Source organism: Myotis myotis, unplaced genomic scaffold, assembly GCF_014108235.1.
Source record: "Myotis myotis isolate mMyoMyo1 unplaced genomic scaffold, mMyoMyo1.p scaffold_m19_p_8, whole genome shotgun sequence".
NCBI classification, from domain to species: domain Eukaryota; kingdom Metazoa; phylum Chordata; class Mammalia; order Chiroptera; family Vespertilionidae; genus Myotis; species Myotis myotis.
This window is the reverse complement of record NW_023416390.1, coordinates 84,980,304-84,997,678: the sequence shown is the minus strand read 5'-3', so window position 1 is coordinate 84,997,678 and position 17,375 is coordinate 84,980,304. Positions and strand designations below refer to the sequence as shown.

At 51.9% G+C, this 17,375-nt stretch overlaps 1 protein-coding gene across 2 annotated transcripts in view; it reads left to right on the top strand.

Moving 5' to 3' along the window:
- Positions 1-17,375, top strand: part of SCTR (secretin receptor) — a 73,415-nt gene that overhangs the window by 37,757 nt on the left and 18,283 nt on the right. For both annotated transcript variants that reach the window (XM_036320499.1, XM_036320500.1), the window contains exons 3-7: positions 2,429-2,536; positions 6,900-7,012; positions 11,963-12,060; positions 13,584-13,713; positions 15,763-15,916. In XM_036320499.1, coding sequence (XP_036176392.1) covers positions 2,429-2,536; positions 6,900-7,012; positions 11,963-12,060; positions 13,584-13,713; positions 15,763-15,916 — 603 coding nt within the window. The remainder of the gene's footprint in view (positions 1-2,428; positions 2,537-6,899; positions 7,013-11,962; positions 12,061-13,583; positions 13,714-15,762; positions 15,917-17,375) is intronic.

Sequence of the window (17,375 nt, the reverse complement as noted above, 5' to 3'; positions counted from 1 at the left end):
ACCCAAGCAGAGCTGGCAGGCAGAGGATGGAGGCCAGGGCCTGAACATGGAGTTTAGGTCAAGTGTGCTCAGTGCCTATGCTGTGCCCAGCCCGTTGCAGGTGCAGGCCTGCAGCAGTGGGGCCTCACACAGGCTCAGCTCTCACGGGGTCTCCGCCCTATGCAGGGAGCCGCCTGCACCCAGGCACCAGGTGGAGCTGCCCTGGGCAGGACCTCGCTGGTCCTGGGGAGGCTGCCTGTCTCACTATCTCAGTTTGCTGGTGGATCTGAGCACAGAAATAGGGGCCCCACGGAGGGGAGGGGAGATTGTCAAAGCAAGGCCGGCTGAGCACAGGCAGCAGATCTCTGGGGAGTTGCTGCGGCACATTCCCGGGTCCCAGAATGCCGCTAGCCTCTCCTGGGGGCGGCCGAGAGATCTGCAGTTAGACTGGGTGATCCTGGAGGACCAGCACCTCTGCGTGGGCCAGGCCTCCGGGGACCTTCACTTAGAGGAGACACGGGTCTCAATGACATTGATGCTTTGGGCTTGGTTGTATTCATGCCTGAGAAAAGACTCTGACTCTTTACAAAAGCCGGGTTTTGCCCTCCGGCTACAGGCCACACCCACCTCCCAGTCCCTGCGGCTGAAATTGCCCTGCAGGTCAGAGCCAGCCGGGCGGGCGCCTCCTGGTACCAGAATGAGACTGGAAGGAGCCTGGGAAGGACGGTGGCGGCTGCCTTTCATCTGACCCGCTGTGTGGGGTTGCTCTCTTCTTCTCGACAACCTGGGAAGAAGGCACTCTCCCACCCCGCCCCCCACGCCCCTGCCCCAAGGAAGAGAAATGGGCTGGGGAAGCTCCTGGGTGGTGAGGCAGGATGGAACCCAGGCCTGTGGGACTCAGAAACCGGGCTCTCCCTGGGGGTCCTGGGCTCTGGTGGAGAGGTCTGCGCTCTGTTCCCCAAACTGGATGAGGGCCGACTCTTCTCATGAAGCCACCTCAGCCCCATTCCCAGCCCCTCCTAACGCCGCCATGCTGCGGTCTCAGGGACCGGCCGGGGCCCCAGAAGCCCGGCACCGGAGCCCTTTCCCTGCGTTACTTTCCCTGCAGCCAACGCTGAGAGAATCGGTGGCTGGTGACGTTGAATGATAACTTTTAAAAGAGAGTACAGTCATAACTCACAAATCTAAAGTGAACACCTGCCAAACATTGTACTTCATTAATGAGAGAACCAGTACGATGTTGCCACTGGCTTGTAGGAAAATTCAAAGCACCTGACACAGAAGGCTGAATGGTGAAATGGATTTACAAACAGATGCAGAACTGGCTGAACACAATTTTGCCCAGTTGAAACCCAACTGGACAAAACTCATTGCATGCCTGTGGACAAGGATCATTTGCATTGCTATCGGGTATCGACAACTCAGAATTGCATGGTAGCTCAAGGACAACAAAAGTCCCCTAAGACAAGAAAAGTTGGGAGACCGTAGCATCAGATCACCCGGAAGGCTGGCTTAGAAGTGTCTTATTTTGCATTGAAGACACCAGCAATCTTCTGACTCCTTTCAAAGTCCTTCATCTACCAGATTTGGGCCACAAACGTGGCTCTGAGCTTCCTGGCAGCCAAGTCACAGAGGAAAACAGCGTCTCTAAGGACAGCTGTGTCGTAGTTGTTCACCATACGCTCAGTGTCTCCTTGCCTTGGGACCAGGTCCGTCTTCCAGGAGGGGCCTCGTAAAGGAAACCCGGTGAGAAGGAAGTCTTTCAGCAACATTCCCACGACAGAGGCAGTGGCCACACCGCTGCAGCTTCCAGGGGCCGCGCAGTGGCTCTCAGCGTGTCCCCGGCCAGCAGCAGCAGCCTCACCTGGGCACTTGTTCGAAAGGCAAGTTCCCAGGTCCACCGAGACTCTGGGGTGGGGCTCAGCTAGCTGTGTTGCAACAAGCCTTCCGAATGATTCCGATGCGAGCTGGAATTTGAGAACCCTGGGTACAGATTCTCAACCCCGCCATCTCTTTGGAACGACCTGGAAAGCTTGTCCACAACATTATGGCTGGGACCACCCCAGACCAATTAAATCAGGAAGGCTGGTGTAGGGCCCAGTTATGTGTATTTTTAAAGCTCCCCGTAGGGTTATACTGGTGGCCAGGATGGAGGCTCACTGCCATTGAGTCATTTAATGAGAGCCGAGGGCTGGAGATGTCTCTGCTCTAGAGAAAGCCAGACCTACACTAATGAACCTCCCTCCCTCCCATCCTCCCTCCCTCCTTCCCTGTAGTCAATACAGAGCTCATCTATGGCAGAGCCCAGGGCCCTGATGAAAAGACACTCAGAAAGGCAGTCCCTAATGGGAGCTCCCAGCAGCCAGGGTGTTGGGGATGACGGCAGGGCAGCGGGGTAGCCCTTGGCCCACGCTCCATCCCTGTCTGATGTTGCTGCTCTTCTTGGCAGGCTGCCCGCGGCTGTGGGAGAACATGAGCTGCTGGCCCTCCTCTGAGCCCGGACAGACGGTGGAAGTGGAGTGTCCGCGATTCCTCTGGATGTTCACGGGCAGAAACGGTAACCATCAGCCCCTGGGCTGGTGGAGAGGTGGTGGGTGGCCTCTGAGCGGGGCCTCAGCCCGGACCCATGAGGCCAAGGAAACTTCTCTGGGGACAAAACATGAGTGGAACGATGGGGGTGGGTCCTTGCTAGGGATTGGAAACCTTTCTTGGGTTGGGTGCGGGGAGTTGATCCTTAGGGTCCCAAGCAAGGGGGCAGGAGGCAGTGGACTGGGGACATGCTGAAGGAGTGTAGGCTTGGCTCCGCTCCTTCCTCCTATGCTCCTGCCCCTCAGGAACCAGGACCCTTGCTCCAGCACCGTGCTGGGTCCCAGCCGGGCACAGCCTGGCCTTCCAGGACACTTGCTTCCTGTGCCCCTTCTGCCAGGCCCTGCTGAGCAGCTGGCCTCCTGGGGTCTCTTGCCTGAGGAAAGCTACTTTTACAAGGACTTTCTCAATCTCAGGCAGGGAGGCGAGGAGCTGCTCAGATGGACGCTCAGGGACTAACGCTGGCTACAGCGCCATATGTGCCAGCATTGAGTCATCACAACCCCCTGCACATCACAGGCCTTGCCCCCATCTCTCTCCCCCCCGCCCTGCACATCACAGGCCTCGACCCCATCTCTCTCCCCCCATCCCCCCCCACCACCCCGCACTTGGCCCATCAAGAGTGATAATAGCAGACAGAGGGGTTTAGCAGTTCGCCAAAGGTTCACAGCTAGGAGATGGGGAAACCAGGACTCAAACCCAGATTTCTCCGACTTCACAACTGGAGCTCTGTTTGAGGCCGTGGTCAAGGTAGGCCGGGGCCCCAGTGGGGCTCACCTGGGTGGAGGCCTTTGGCCTGTTTGCTCAGTGGGCTCATTTAAAGCCTAAAGCCTGGCCTGGCCCTGCCACCCCTCCCCTCATCCTTGAGGGGCAGGAAAAGCTGCCCGATGCGGCCCTTAACAAGAATGAGCTCAAAACGGTGATTTAACACTAAAACCCACCAGCCTTCCACAGTCAGGACACTATGAACGGCACATGCCAAGGCTGCATGGGGGGCAGGAGTGTGCGTGCTGCACACCACGATTCTCAAGTGCACACACACATGCATATGCGCACACGCACGTGTCCACACACCAAGACTGCATGCAGGGCAGGGGTGTACATGCTGCACACCATGATTCTCTAGTGCACACGCACATGCGCACACACCGAGACTGCATGAGGGACAGGGGTGTACATGCTGCACACCGTGATGCTCTAGTGCACATGCAAGTGCCCACACACCAAAACTGCATGCGGGCAGGAGTGTACATGCTGCACACCGTGATGCTCTATTGCACACGCACGTGTCCACACACAGATTTGGGGAACAGGCTGCTGTAGTCACTGTTCCTCTCAGCCTCACTTGACGCCCCCGATACAGAAAGTGGAGGGGCCCAGGGAGTCCAGCTTGAACCCCACCCCTCTGTTTACTGCATGGGCAATGCTAGCTGTTGAAACAGACAACCCGGATCTTGCAGCCTCCTCCAGTGCCGTCTGCCGAGTCCCCAGCAGGTGCTTCCAGGGGCAGGAGGCTCCCTCCGCCGGGGCCTGGCATCCGGGCACCTTCCTGCTGGGTGCTGGCATGCAGCTTGCGGCTGACTGGGGAGATTTTGGTACCAGGCCTGAAAGGCATACCACTTCTGCCCATGTTGCTTCTGCCAGAGCTCAGTCATGTGGCGACTCCTAGTTGCAAGGGATGTGGGAAATGGGTACCAGCCTCTGCCTATTGGGTACCAGCCTCTGCCTTTGGGCCCAAGTTCCTCAAATGGTCCCTGAGCTTCCGGGTTCTCACCTGTAAAATGGGGAGAGCAAATAACACCAGCCCTGTGAGGCTGTGCTTGGAAATAACTTTTAAATACTTCCTTCGTCTCTTCTTTTCCCCTCATACCCCTTCTTGTCCTTCCTTTCTTCCCTGAAGTCCCACCACAGGCACACACACAGCAGCAAACTCCTCTACAGCCGTTATTTCCTGCATCCCTGCTCCTTGTCTGTCTCTGGGACACAGAAGGTTAATCCAGGCCTGACCTTGAGTAACTTGCTGGTCAGGTGCAAGGCCAGGACCAGACCCTGGTCTCAGAGGACTCCCTGTCCAGTGCTCCTCTCTGGCTGGCCGCGTTCTCCCGTTGGAGGAAGCTCTCCTCTTTTCCAGCCCTCCTGTCACAGCCCTCTCAGAGCCACTGTGCCTCTGCCTCCCCACCCTCCCACTGGCACTTCTGTAGAGGTGCCAGGCAGAGTGGGGCTCATGGCCACGTCCCTCCCCAAACAACTGCTGGAACCCCTGCATGCCTCGTAACTACAGTCCAACTGTCTCCTTCTTAAGGCTCCTCAATCTTAATTGCTCAAGACCCACCGGGGATCACCCATGGGGTGCAGTTCCAGGCCTGCTTGCTGAGGGAAGGAAGCAGGGTTCCTATGCCGACCTCTGCTGCAGTTTCTTCTTGCTGCCACCTGGTGTCGCTGTAGGGCTACAGGACGGACCCGCTGGCCACACTGAGGCTCTGCCTGCTGGGTGCTAAGCATCGGCCCCCAGGGGGTGGGGTGGGATGTCTCACCTGCGGGGAATATTGTGCTCATACCCAGCCCCAGGCCCAAGGCATGGGCCAGTCCCAGAGCAAGGTCAGGCCCAGTCCAGCCTCCCACCTCCCACGACTACCTTCCCTCCCCACAGATCCATGGGGTCCTGTTAGGTCCCAGCCCCTGTGTCTCCTCTTAGGAGAGAAGGCTTCCCTCACTGATCTCCCACAGGTTTCCAGGGCTCCCCACCCCGACCCAGGAAGGGTGCCCAGTGAGGACAAGCCGGTGTTCTGGAGCCCTCTTTCATTTATTTATTTGTTTATTTTTTAAAATATATTTTTATTTTCAGATTGGAAGGGAGAGGGAGAGAGAGATAGAAACATCAATAATGAGAGAGAATCATTGATCTGGGGGCCAGGCTGGAAGGCAATACAGTGATGGGACATGTCCTGGCTGGGCACTGTTACCCCATTCTGAGCTTTGGTTTTCTCATCTGTAAAATGGCCAGCAGCGCCTGCCTCACTGGGCCCTCTGACGATTAGATCAGCATCCGCACGTTCGCATTGGCTGGTCCTGGAAATACTAGTTAGTACACTCGTATTTCTCCAGCTCAGTGGAATCTGCTAGAGCCTAAACCCTGAGAGCCAGTGAGCCAAACCTGGAGCTTGTCAGAAGGCACATGCCAGCCCAGCTGGGGGGCTTCAGGGGCCCCCGGACAGGGTACAGATGAGAGCAAAAGCAGTGTCAGGGCTGTGGTCAGCTCCCTGCACCCCTGCAGCACCCAACCAGCCAGACCCGGGGACCGGAACTCAGCCCTCTTGGCAGCCAGAGTGGCGATGCAGCTGAGCCTGTTGTCCCAAGGAGGGAAGCTCCTGGTGGCTCTCCAAGGCCCCCCCTTGGCTGGCAGCTCCCCTCCCCCAGTGCTCCAGCTCCTGCTCTACAGGCTCTTGGTGGGCAAGGTCTCCCCTCTCCCCCATGGAGAGCTCAGAGCAGGCTCTTCACCCCTCATCTGCTTCTCCAGCCAGCCAGCCAATGTTTGGAGACCAGGGACTCTGGGCTGGCGCGAGGAGCCCTCAGAAATCACCTGCTAGGGGAGGCAGGGAAGCCACTGCACCCCATGTAAGGACATGGGGTACAGCCTGTGCTGGAGCTGGGCAGGGAGCTCCAGATGCCAGTGGTGCAGGTCAGCCAGCGGCGGGGGGAAGGCAGACAGAGGAAGTGAGCATTGAGGGACCTTGGAGCTGAGTTTGGGGCCTGCGGAGGGAAGGGTGAGGGGGCAGGTGGGAGTGAACAGGGGTCTCAGAGAGCCTTGGAGTGGGCTGGCCCCGGAGCAGGGACCCTGAAGGCTGCTGTGGCCGGGACACCTGGGGCCTGGCTCTGGTTGAGTTGTTGTTGGGGCCACTGAGTGCTGCGCCCTGGCCAGTCCCTCCTCGTGCACCCTGGTGCCTGGCACAGTGGCCGTGAGTGTGGGTGAGGCGGTGGGAGGAAGACAAGTGGTGACTGGAGGCTGGGAGGGATGTTTGCTAATTTGTAGATCAAGTGTCAGGGATCAGCAGCTCTCTCTCTCTCTTTCTCTCTCTCTCTCTCTCTCTCTCACACACACACACACACACACACACACACACACACACACACACACACACCAGGTCTTTGCCCCTTCTAGGCCCAGCTGCCTACTAGCTCTCCCTCCACTTCTACTGACGGACAGACCTATGTATCCTTCAAGGATCAATTGAGCCAACTGGAGTGGACTCTGGTTCAGAGCAAGGCAGCTGGGGACAAAGTGGCAGAGGAAGCTGGTCCCCACGGCTCACACATAGCATGCTTGGCATCCACAGGTTCCATGTTTCGAAACTGCACGCCGGGCGGCTGGTCAGAAATCTTCCCCAGGCCTGACCTGGCCTGTGGGGTTAATGTGAATGACTCGTTCAAGGAGACTGATGAGAAGCGGGTAAGCCTGTCAACCTCCCTGGAAGGGCCCTACAGGGGGAGAGGTCCCAGCACCCGGCCAAGGACAGTGACCTGGGCTGCGGCTCCCACCCACTTTTGTCTGGCACATCACCTGGGTCTCTGTGGGCCATGGCACAGGTGGACTGCCATATGCTGCCATGAGTCGGGGGATTTGGTCATGAAACCAAAAGAGAAGCTATCTGGTGGCTACACGCTCAGACCAGGCTGGTGAGTCTCAGCCCTGGCCTGTGACCTTGGTGGGGGTGTGGGCGACTTTACTCCTCTGTGCCTCATTTCTTCATCAGGGAAATGGGGTTAATAATCATTCTGACTTCACAGGCTTGCCCAGAGAACTAAATGAGTTAATCCATGGAAGTGGTGAGCTGGGTGCCTGTCCATAGTAAGTGCTCAATCAATGTTCGCTCTCAAAAGAGAGAGCCCAGCCCCAGTGTAGTCAGTCCTGGGTTGAGAGAGGACACTGTGAGCCATGGGCTGAACTTCTCCGGGTGCCTCCTGAAGGAGCTGTCAGTTTCAGAGAACCCTTCCCTCCTCGCTTTTCCTGACTGGCTCGTACACAACCTTTAAAACTCCACTCCAGAGCATCAACCCCAGAAAGCTGCTGCTGCCTGTCCCCCAGGAGGGGCTCCCTGACCGTGTTAGCCTCCAGCCATTACCATACTCTATGAAGTCATCAGCATGTCCATGGGCACCCTTCTCGCTCACTAAAATATGAGCTCCTCAAAAGCCTCCATTCAATACTTGACAAACATTTGGGCAAGGCCCGGGGCTAAGCATGGAAACACAGATTGCAAAGAGTCATTTCCCGGCCCCATCGCCCAGCACGATGCCTGGCCCCTATCAGGTGCCCACTAATGCTCAGTGTTGGGCTGAACATCCACCTCGTGCCAGCTGCTTACTGCACAATCACCTTAATGCTGAAAAGCGTTCGGTGTAAGTGCATCATGTGAGGAAACTGAGGCGGAAAGGGGTTAATGCAAAGTTGGACTTACCCAGACAGTGATTGTCCAGAAATAGTGGAAAGGAGACCTACTTGGCTTCAGCTCACATTAAGAAAAAATAAAAAGCTCCTAAGATTGGAAGGGTTCCAGACCATATGACTCACAATGGCCCATAAATGCTGGTCCACAAATCAGCACACAATTTCTTTTATTCTGAGATTTGAACCATCCTTCTTATTTATTTATTTATTTATTTATTTATTTATTTATTTATTTATTTATTTATTTTTAATCCTCTCAGGATGATATGTGTTTTTTCCCATTAGATTTAGCAAAAGAGGAAGGGTTTTATTTTCCTTCTTTTTAATCCTCACCCAATGGTATATTTTGCCTATTGATTTTTGGATAGAATGGAAGGGAGGGAGAGAGAAACATTGATGTGAGTCAGACACATCAATTGGTTGCCTCCTGCACGTGTCCAGACTGGGCATCAAACCCCCAACCTGGGTATGTGCCATGACCGGGAATCAAACCTGCAATCTTTTTGGTGTACAGGACAACTCTCTAACCAACTGAGTCACCCAACCAGGGCTGATCATCCCATTTATTATTGCTGAAATTCTTTTTTCTTTTAATCAAATGATGGTGAAAGTCTGGATTTGTTGGTTTTCTCTTAACTTCCTTACTTGGCACACACCTCTCTGTTATTGACAAATATTATTGACAGAGTGGACTCAGACTGGCAGAAAGACCAGGCAAAGATATCACTTGAAAAAATAAGATGGGATTTGCTTACCTACAGCAGAGGTTGGCAAGCTACAGCCCTTGGGCCAAATTGGATCCACCACCTGCTTTTGCAAATAAAGTTTTATTGAAACACAGCCACATCCATTTGCACTACAAGGATAGAATTGAGTTAGTTGCAAAAGAGATCTTATGGCACCCAAAGCCTAAAATATTTACTACTTGCCCTGTATGGGAAAAGCCTGGTGACCCCAATCTAGAGGATGCAGAAGGAAGGTGGCCCAGTCAGAATACAAAGCAGAGCGATAGGTAACTTGACCCTTGATGGACAGCAGTGAGGATCCTGGACCCGCGTTCTCTGGCAGGCGGTGCAGTAGTTGCAGAGACACTGAGGTTGCATCAGGCCACCTGGGGACAGGACTCTTTCTGGGTCAGACCTTAAAGACACAGGGCAGGACCAGGTCTGCATGAGAGCTGGCCCATGTGTCCTGAGGGTCAGAGGTGGACAATGACCCCAGTCACAGGCCAGTACAGAATACTCAGCCTGAACACTGCACTGTCACCTGGGCCTCCTCATGCTGCCATAGGCTGCCCCAAACTGCTCCTGAACTGAGGGCTGTGAAACCAGGCGTCCCCGAGGGTGAGGCCAACACCCTCCGCTATGGGGCTCGTGTGGGTCCTCCAATGTTTTGATACTTCACTGCTCTCTGATTAAAGGTCTAGGAACCATTAATCTGATGCAACCTACTGCCCTTCTGGCTCTCTGCCTTGTGCCTCTAAGGTGGCTCCTGGCTCCTGGGACTGCAGTGGCATCAGTGGGGAAGCTCGATGTCACAAGGCAGCCATCCTGTCAGAGGTCACCTCTTGCTGCCAGAAAGTTTTTGGTCACTCGGAGTCAAACCTGCTTTCTGGTAACGTGCCCCCACCAGAGCTCACACATTAGGTCTTACTCTGCTTCTACTGCCCATCGACCTGAGAGTGTCCTCCCCGGGGTTTGTTTATCCCTCTGGCTGTAGTGTACGCAGTGTGATCATGTGCTCTTCAGGTGACAAGATCAGCCTTCTCTGGGAATACTCCAGTTTATTAATGTGCCTCTTAAAATAACACGCCCAGACTGGACCAAACACGCCAGATGTCCCAATGTGGCCGGCTGCTCCCCAGCACTCCGCTGTGTAACCGGGAGCAGGCAGGGTTTTTCCAGCAGCTACCTCATACCTCATACTCCGTAACATAACCTCGAACAGCACTTGCACAGTGCTGGGTCATGTTGAAGGGTGGATGATGGGGGTGGAGGGTGGAGGTGGGGAAAATTAACATGCCCCGCCTGTCTTCTAAGTGCCAGCCATTGTCTATTCTAGACACTATACCTGATACCTTATTTGTTCTTCCAACAAGGTAGATATTATTCCCATTTTGCAGATGAGGAATCTGAGGCTCAGAGAAGTTAAGTAATTTGCCCAGGGTCACACAGCTGGTAAGAGTCCTGAGTTTGGAACCCTTGTTTCTGGCTCTGAAGCCTGTGTTCTTTCTGCAGGACACTTCCCTAGCACTTGAAGCTTTGGCCATTCGGCCTCAAGGTCATTTTCATATGAATAGCTGTCAGCCAGCCGGTTTCCCCAATACTATTCCTGCGCCTGTTTTGTTTTTAAATCAAATACCCCTTTTCTTCCGGTTACAAAGTATGACTGACCCACTGTAGCAAAATGAAGGGTGTAGAAAAACACAACTGAAAACAACAGCGCTATCCACCAACTTATTACCCAAAGCGAACCGGTATTGACCTCTAACACATCTCCTAACTATCTCCTTTCTAAACACGTGTGAGATTGGACTACATGAAACGTCCGTATTTAGTCATTTTTTATCTACAACAAGGGGCGATTTCATGTAACTTGACATAACACTTTTTTGCAGAGAGGGTATCTACTGTCATGTGAATTGTATTCTGTCTTTCCCATGACATTACGGTCTTAGCATGTCCTGACATCTTTTCAAACTCTTGGTAAACAGCATTTTAGTGGTGGCCTAACATTAAAATAATTTGGATTTAAAATAATTTAGTTTAAAGAATAAAATAATTAGTTAACTATTCTATTGTTGGGCATTTGAATGTTTTTCATCAAAATAGTTCTGATAAATATATTTATATATAAATATGCATTATATGTCTGATTAATTCTTAGAATTAATTCCTGTTGGTAGAAGTAAAGCCTATTTCAAAGGTTCTTAGTCCCTGATACTTTCCAGAGAGACTGAACAATTTCCACTCCCACCGTACCTTCACCAGCACAGAATATGATTACTTCCAAATATTTCTTAATTTGGTTGATTAAAAAATGGTATAGTATTATTTTTTAAATTTTTACTTCCTTGATTATTTTTAAGGCTGTTGTACAATTTTTTTTTAACCTAAATGCAGGTCTTTACATGTATCTCTATATGTCCATTTATTCTATTCCATTGAGATCTTTTTGAATCAAAGATGAACCAAGAGTGTGAAGTGGCTACTGGACAAGTAAGTGCCTGCTTGGTCACATTAACAGGAGTGCAGTGTGTAGATCAGGGGAGGTGATGGTCCCATTCTACTGCTTCCTGGTGAGAGGATACCTCTGGAGCTTTTTAGCTATCTAGTTCTGGGTATTTTATTTAATAAGGACATTGACAAATTGGAGCATATTAATTGAGCAAAATGGTGAAGGAGGTGGAAAAAGATTAAAGACACAGGGAACATTTAATGCTGAGAAGATAAGTGAGTTACAGATTGGTGGAATAGCTGTATTATAAATGACAGGCCTCTCCGTAAGGTCTTCATAACTTTTCTGTTATACTAAAACTATTCTAAACTGAAAAGCTTATTTTCTAAAAATAAGGACAGGCCTTGGGTACAGTTTATTTTAAATGGTTTAAGAAACAATAAGTGCAATTCAAAAGATAATAGGTTTTTGCTTTAGATGAGAAAAAATACCTAGTATTTTGCACTGCTGTATACCAAACGACTTCCTTATTCCTTGGAAGGCAGTGAGCACCTCGTCCCTAGAGGTATTCAAGCAGAGCCTTTAAATTCAGGGTGAGGTAAGAGGGATATAAGTTTGAGTTCCAAAGCCAAGATGTTGTGAGTCTATGAATTGGTGCCCTTGGCAGTTTGGGTTGAAGGGATTCAAGCAGCCTGAGGCAGGTGCACTGCGAGGCAGAAGAGAGCAGAGCCAGCCAGGTGGGCGGGTGGGGCTGACACATGCCTCTCTCTGCAGCACGAGTACCTGCTGAAGCTGAAGGTCATGTACACCGTGGGCTATAGCTCCTCCCTGGTGATGCTCCTGGTTGCCCTTGGCATCCTCTGTTCTTTCAGGTGAGAACACGTGAGCAGCTCTCCATCTCCCCAGCCTTCCCTGGACACAGACTTTGCATCTCTTTTAACTGCTCGGGCCAGAGGGTGGGCCACTTTGTCACCTCTTGATCTAAGCGGACCTGTGGCAGGCGTTCCTGTGACTGACCTTCCTGTGAAGTTTGTGACCCTGTTCATTCCTTTATTCACTCAACATTTACTGAGCATTGCTAGGAACTTACCATATCAGTTGCTTTACACGTTGTTATCTCTAATGTTCACTCAATGCTATTGCCCTAACTTTACAGGTATGTTAGCCAGACTCTTGGTTGCAAGAAACAGAAACCTTCAAACAAAGGTGACCTGACACACATAATTGACAAGTTCAGGGGCATCTGGCTGAATCTAGGCGCCCAAGGGTATTGGCACAACTAGGTTGGTCTCCCTCCATTTTTCCACTTGCACTGGCCTCATCCTGGGGTAGACTTTCTGCAGGGGAGCAGAGACAGCCACCAGCAGCTGCAGGGGTACATTCTATCATTCTGCAACACCAGCACAAAGAACGTCTCTTCCCCATTAGATGCAATGAAAGTCCTGGGGGAATTCTCATAGGCCCAACTTGGGTCACATGCCCAACCCTGAGCCAATCACTGTGGCCAGGATTGGAGAGCTTCAATTGGTCAGGTCTGTCATGAGGGTGGAAGGGTGGAGTCAAACCCACAAGAGTTGGAGTGGGTTCCCCCTAAGAAAGCCTGGTCTGGTACCTGGCCAATGGGAACAAGTAACAGACCTCTGTCCCTGACAGCAGAATAGGAAACAGGCTATGGAAGTGAAAAGACTAGCTCCAGGTCATATAACTAGGAAGGCTAGCTCCAGGTCATATAACTAGGAAGGCTAGTTCCAGGTCATATAACTAGGAAGGCTAGCTCCAGGTCATATAACTAGGAAGGCTAGTTCCAGGTCATATAACTAGGAAGGCTAGCTCCAGGTCATATAACTCATAAGATTAGCTCCAGGTCATATAATTCACAAGGCTAGCTCCAGGTCATATAATTCACAAGGCTAGCTCCAGGTCATATAACTGACAAGTCTAGCTCCAGGTTATATAACTGACAAGGCTAGCTCCAGGTCATGTAACTCACAAGACTAGCTCCAGGTCATACAACTGACAGCGGCAGAGCCCAGGTCTGTCTTCTCCCTGAAGCCTGTGTTCTCTCTGTGCTGCTCTCCTCTTGGACCCCTCTCCCCCATCCCTTCTGAACAATTCTAGAAGCTAGAGATGCTTAGGTCAAGGAAGAATATAATGCTGCCCCTGTGACCCAGCTTTTGTTAATATTATTATTACAGCATGAGACAGAGTAGACTGAGCACCTGGGGACCTGGGTTCTTATGCAGATTGTACTAACAAAGCAATACAGAGAAATGTGTCACCTGGGAAGAACTGTGTCCAGGACCTGGTTACCCTGAGCACTGGGGGAGGGGTGGGCCTGCTGCACCCTGGCTCCTCCCAGCTCAGGCCCCTATGGCCCTGCTTTCTCTCCCTCCAGGAGGCTCCACTGCACCCGCAACTACATCCACATGCACCTGTTCGTGTCCTTCATCCTGCGTGCCCTGTCCAACTTCATCAAGGATGCTGTGCTCTTCTCAGACGATGATGACCACTGTGAAACCCACAGGGTAATGTGCCTCCGTGCCCCAGCGCTTGGCTCACTTTGGAGAGGGTGGTAGCCTTGTTCCTCCCAGAGTCCCTGCTGAGGCTGCACTAATGCCCATGGTAGAGGGCCAAGAGCTGGGGCCGGGTCAGGAGATGCAGGGAGAGCTCCACGCCCCCACATGCAGGCTGGGTCCTGTATGAGCTCGGCTTATGGGGAAGCCACTGGGGGTTGCCACTCACCTCCCAGGTCCGGGATTAGACCCTCTGAGGCTGAGATATATAGCAAGGATCCTCCTTTCCCTACTCTTGCCAAGTCCCGCTGTAGACAGATGGCTAAGTCTAGAGAGGGTTGGGTTGGTTGTAGAAAGAAGGGGGAAGCATATGCCTGTATGTCTGCACACACAGGTCTGCAGTGAAACCATCATGCTTGGTTCAATCTAACCCTCTTCCTCTTCTGAATGTGCTCAGATGCGTCTTTATTCATTGTTGTATCACTTTGTGCCCATGGGAACCCCTTTAGTGCACGTAACAGAAAATTATCCACCCGTGGCCTAGACAGGGGGGTTGTTCCCCACGTACACAGTCCATAGATGGGCAACCCAGGGCTGGACGGTGGCTCCATGACGCCATGAAGGACACAGTCCTTGTCCCTCTTTGTGCTCTGCCATTCTTGATCCCATGTTTATACCACGTTAGCATATGGCTCCTGCAACCCCAGGCCCACATCCACGTTCCAGACAAAAAGGAGTTAAGTCGAAGGTTAAACCCTTTTTCTCTTTGGGAGGCTTTGACTTTTTGTTTGGGAAAGAACACCCTCCCCAAGACTCCTACCTACCTCTTACTGACTAGAACTGGGTTGGGTGACCATACTTAACAGCAAAGGAAGCTGGGGGATTGAGTTTTTTACTAGTACAGTCTCCAAAGCAGACACAAGTGAGGGAGAAGGGGTTTGGAAACTGAGATTGGTTCAGTCACCTGTCTGCCACTTTCCAGCATTCACATCTGGAATTCCTTATTGACCTGTTAGGTTTGTGTTTATAGTTTTTGTGTGTGTGCTTGTGTGTGTGTGTGTGTGTGTGTGTGTTTCTGACTCAAACTACGAGGTCCCTAAAGTGGGAACCATGACTCTCAGAGAGGTCTCCAGGATGAAGTAACAGTAGCAGACTGGGGGTCAAGACTCATCCAGGCCACCCCCTCATCCCTGACCAGCAGCGGAGAAGTCCAGCTGTGCCCAGCAGGGAAGCTTCTTGAATTCTGCTAACATCAGACTTTTGAGCCAACCATGAGCCACACCTGGAATCAGAGCCTCTGGGAGGCCACAGGGCGAAACCACAGATGGCCTGCAGTGCAGCAGTGGGAACGCCTGCTCTCTGGACTTGACCTTGCAGCAGTCCATGCAGCAGCCCTCAGGCCAGCCCAGGAGCTGTCCTGTCCCTAGGGGACAGCTCAGTGAGAGGAAAGGGGACCCTCATGAGATGCGTATAGGAGCCATGCTGGCCTAGAACCCCACAATCCCACAGGCATAGCTCCCAGGGATCCCTCAAGGGCCATGCTTGCTGTAAGAGTCACTGCATCAAGCAAGGCCAACACTGTGGCAGCCTCATCAGGTGTTAGAGGGCTCCGGTCCGGATTGCATGTACCAGCCAGGGGCTGTTTTCACTATAATCAATGTTGCCCCATCATACTTGGCATGTCCCTTCTTCATCCATTTCCAGGGATACTGAGCTCGGAAGGATTTTAACCCTTTAAATGTGCCTTTTCCTCTCTAGTTCAGTTTCCTCATCTGAAAAATGAGGGAGTTAGGGGTTGGGCAATATCTGACACAATTTTACAGCTGGTAGCCAATTCCAAAATGTGAATGCAGTTCCTGCTTCCACGATGCCGTCGTGACTGAGCCTGCCAACTGTGGTCTTCTGATAGTGGGAGGCCACAGGGGATGGCCGTGAGGCCCAGGGCTCACTCTGTGGCCTGGCCCCTGACCCCTACCATACCTTGGCACTGCCTGTGAGGCGGCCACCAGAGGACAGCCCACACTCGCCCATCCTGGGACTCACCTGCCTCTCTCTGTCCAGGTGGGCTGCAAGCTGGTCATGGTCTTCTTCCAGTACTGCATCCTGGCCAACTACGCCTGGCTGCTGGCGGAGGGCCTCTACCTTCACACCCTCCTCGCTGTCTCCTTCTTCTCAGAAAGGAAGTGCCTCCAGGGCTGTGTCGCCCTCGGATGGGGTATGTTTCTCTGTGGGGACAGTGGCCGAGTGGTATGTGGGAAAGGGCGCTGAGTCAGAAGAAGTTGGTTTCTAGTTCCAGCTCCACATTTAAAGTTAATTAACTTGTATAATCTTAGGTAAGTTACTTGCTGTTTAACCATCAGGCCTCAGTTTACTTATCTGTCAAATGGGAAATATTGGCTAAAATTTAGCCCACTTTCGGGCACCCGAAGCCGTTTACAATTTGATACTACTACCAAACACTTGTTGCCTCATCTTCCTTAGACATTCCATATAGATGTCCTCATTTTTGCTTCCTTTCTATATCGGTCAGGGTGCTTTTGACTGTAGATATCATCAAATCTGGCTTATATAGGATTTAAATATAAAAGAAATTAATTGGCTCACGTAACTGAGAAGCCCAGGGGTCACTAACTTCAGGTGAGGCAGAATTCAGCAGCTCAGCAGCGTTTCTTTGTGTCTTTCTGCTTGGCTTCCTGGTAGTGCTCCCAGCTTCTGGGCTACCGGCTTTCTTGTTACATCTAACGGGGCACAGCATCTCCACTTGCTGGGAATGCTATGTCCTAGCATTCCCAGCAAATTTCCTGAGGTTCTGATTGGACCAGTTAAAGTCTCATACACATCCTTGCACCAATCACAGAGGCCTGGGGGAATGGAATACACTGATTGTCTTAAGCTATTCAAATCACATAGCTTCTCAAAGGAAATCAGGATTAGAGAGAGACACATCAATTGGTTGCCTCCAGTACAGGCCCCGACCAGCGTAACCGAAGCATGTGCCCTTGACCAGAATCGAACCAGGAACCTTTCAGTCCAAGGGCTAACACTCTATCCACTGAGCCAAACTGGCTAGGGCACAGCTCTCATTTCTTGAGCACTTACAATGATGAGAGAGAACCATTCAACAGCTGCCTCCTGCACACCCTCTACTGGGGATCGAGCCTGCAACCTGGGAATGTGCCCTTGACCGGAATCGAACCCAGGACCCTTCAGTCCGCAGTCCAATGCTCTACCCATGGAGCCAAACCAGCCAGGGCGAGCTCAGCACTTTTCATGCATTATTTTATCATCAGAGTCCTCTCAGAGAAACCTTGGCTTAGAGATGTGACATAAAGTGCTCAACTCACACTGTAGACATGGGCAGATCCAGGACTCAAACATGGCCTATTTTTAAAGCCTCTTCTATCCTGCCGTTAATGAACATCCATCCATCCATCCATCCATCCATCCATCCATCATCAGTTTTTCATTTGATAAACATATGTAAGTTGCCTACTGGGCTCTGCAGAGAGAACCAGGTTCCTAGGGGTGACTCACAGGCTTACAAGGATAGTCCTGTGTACCAGCCACTAGCTTCCCCTTCTTTCTTCTTGGTGCTTGTAATTAAGAAGTGCCCCAACCAGGAATGCCCTGCACTTCTTTTCTGCTTGTCTAAATCCTACAGGGAAGGGCCCTGT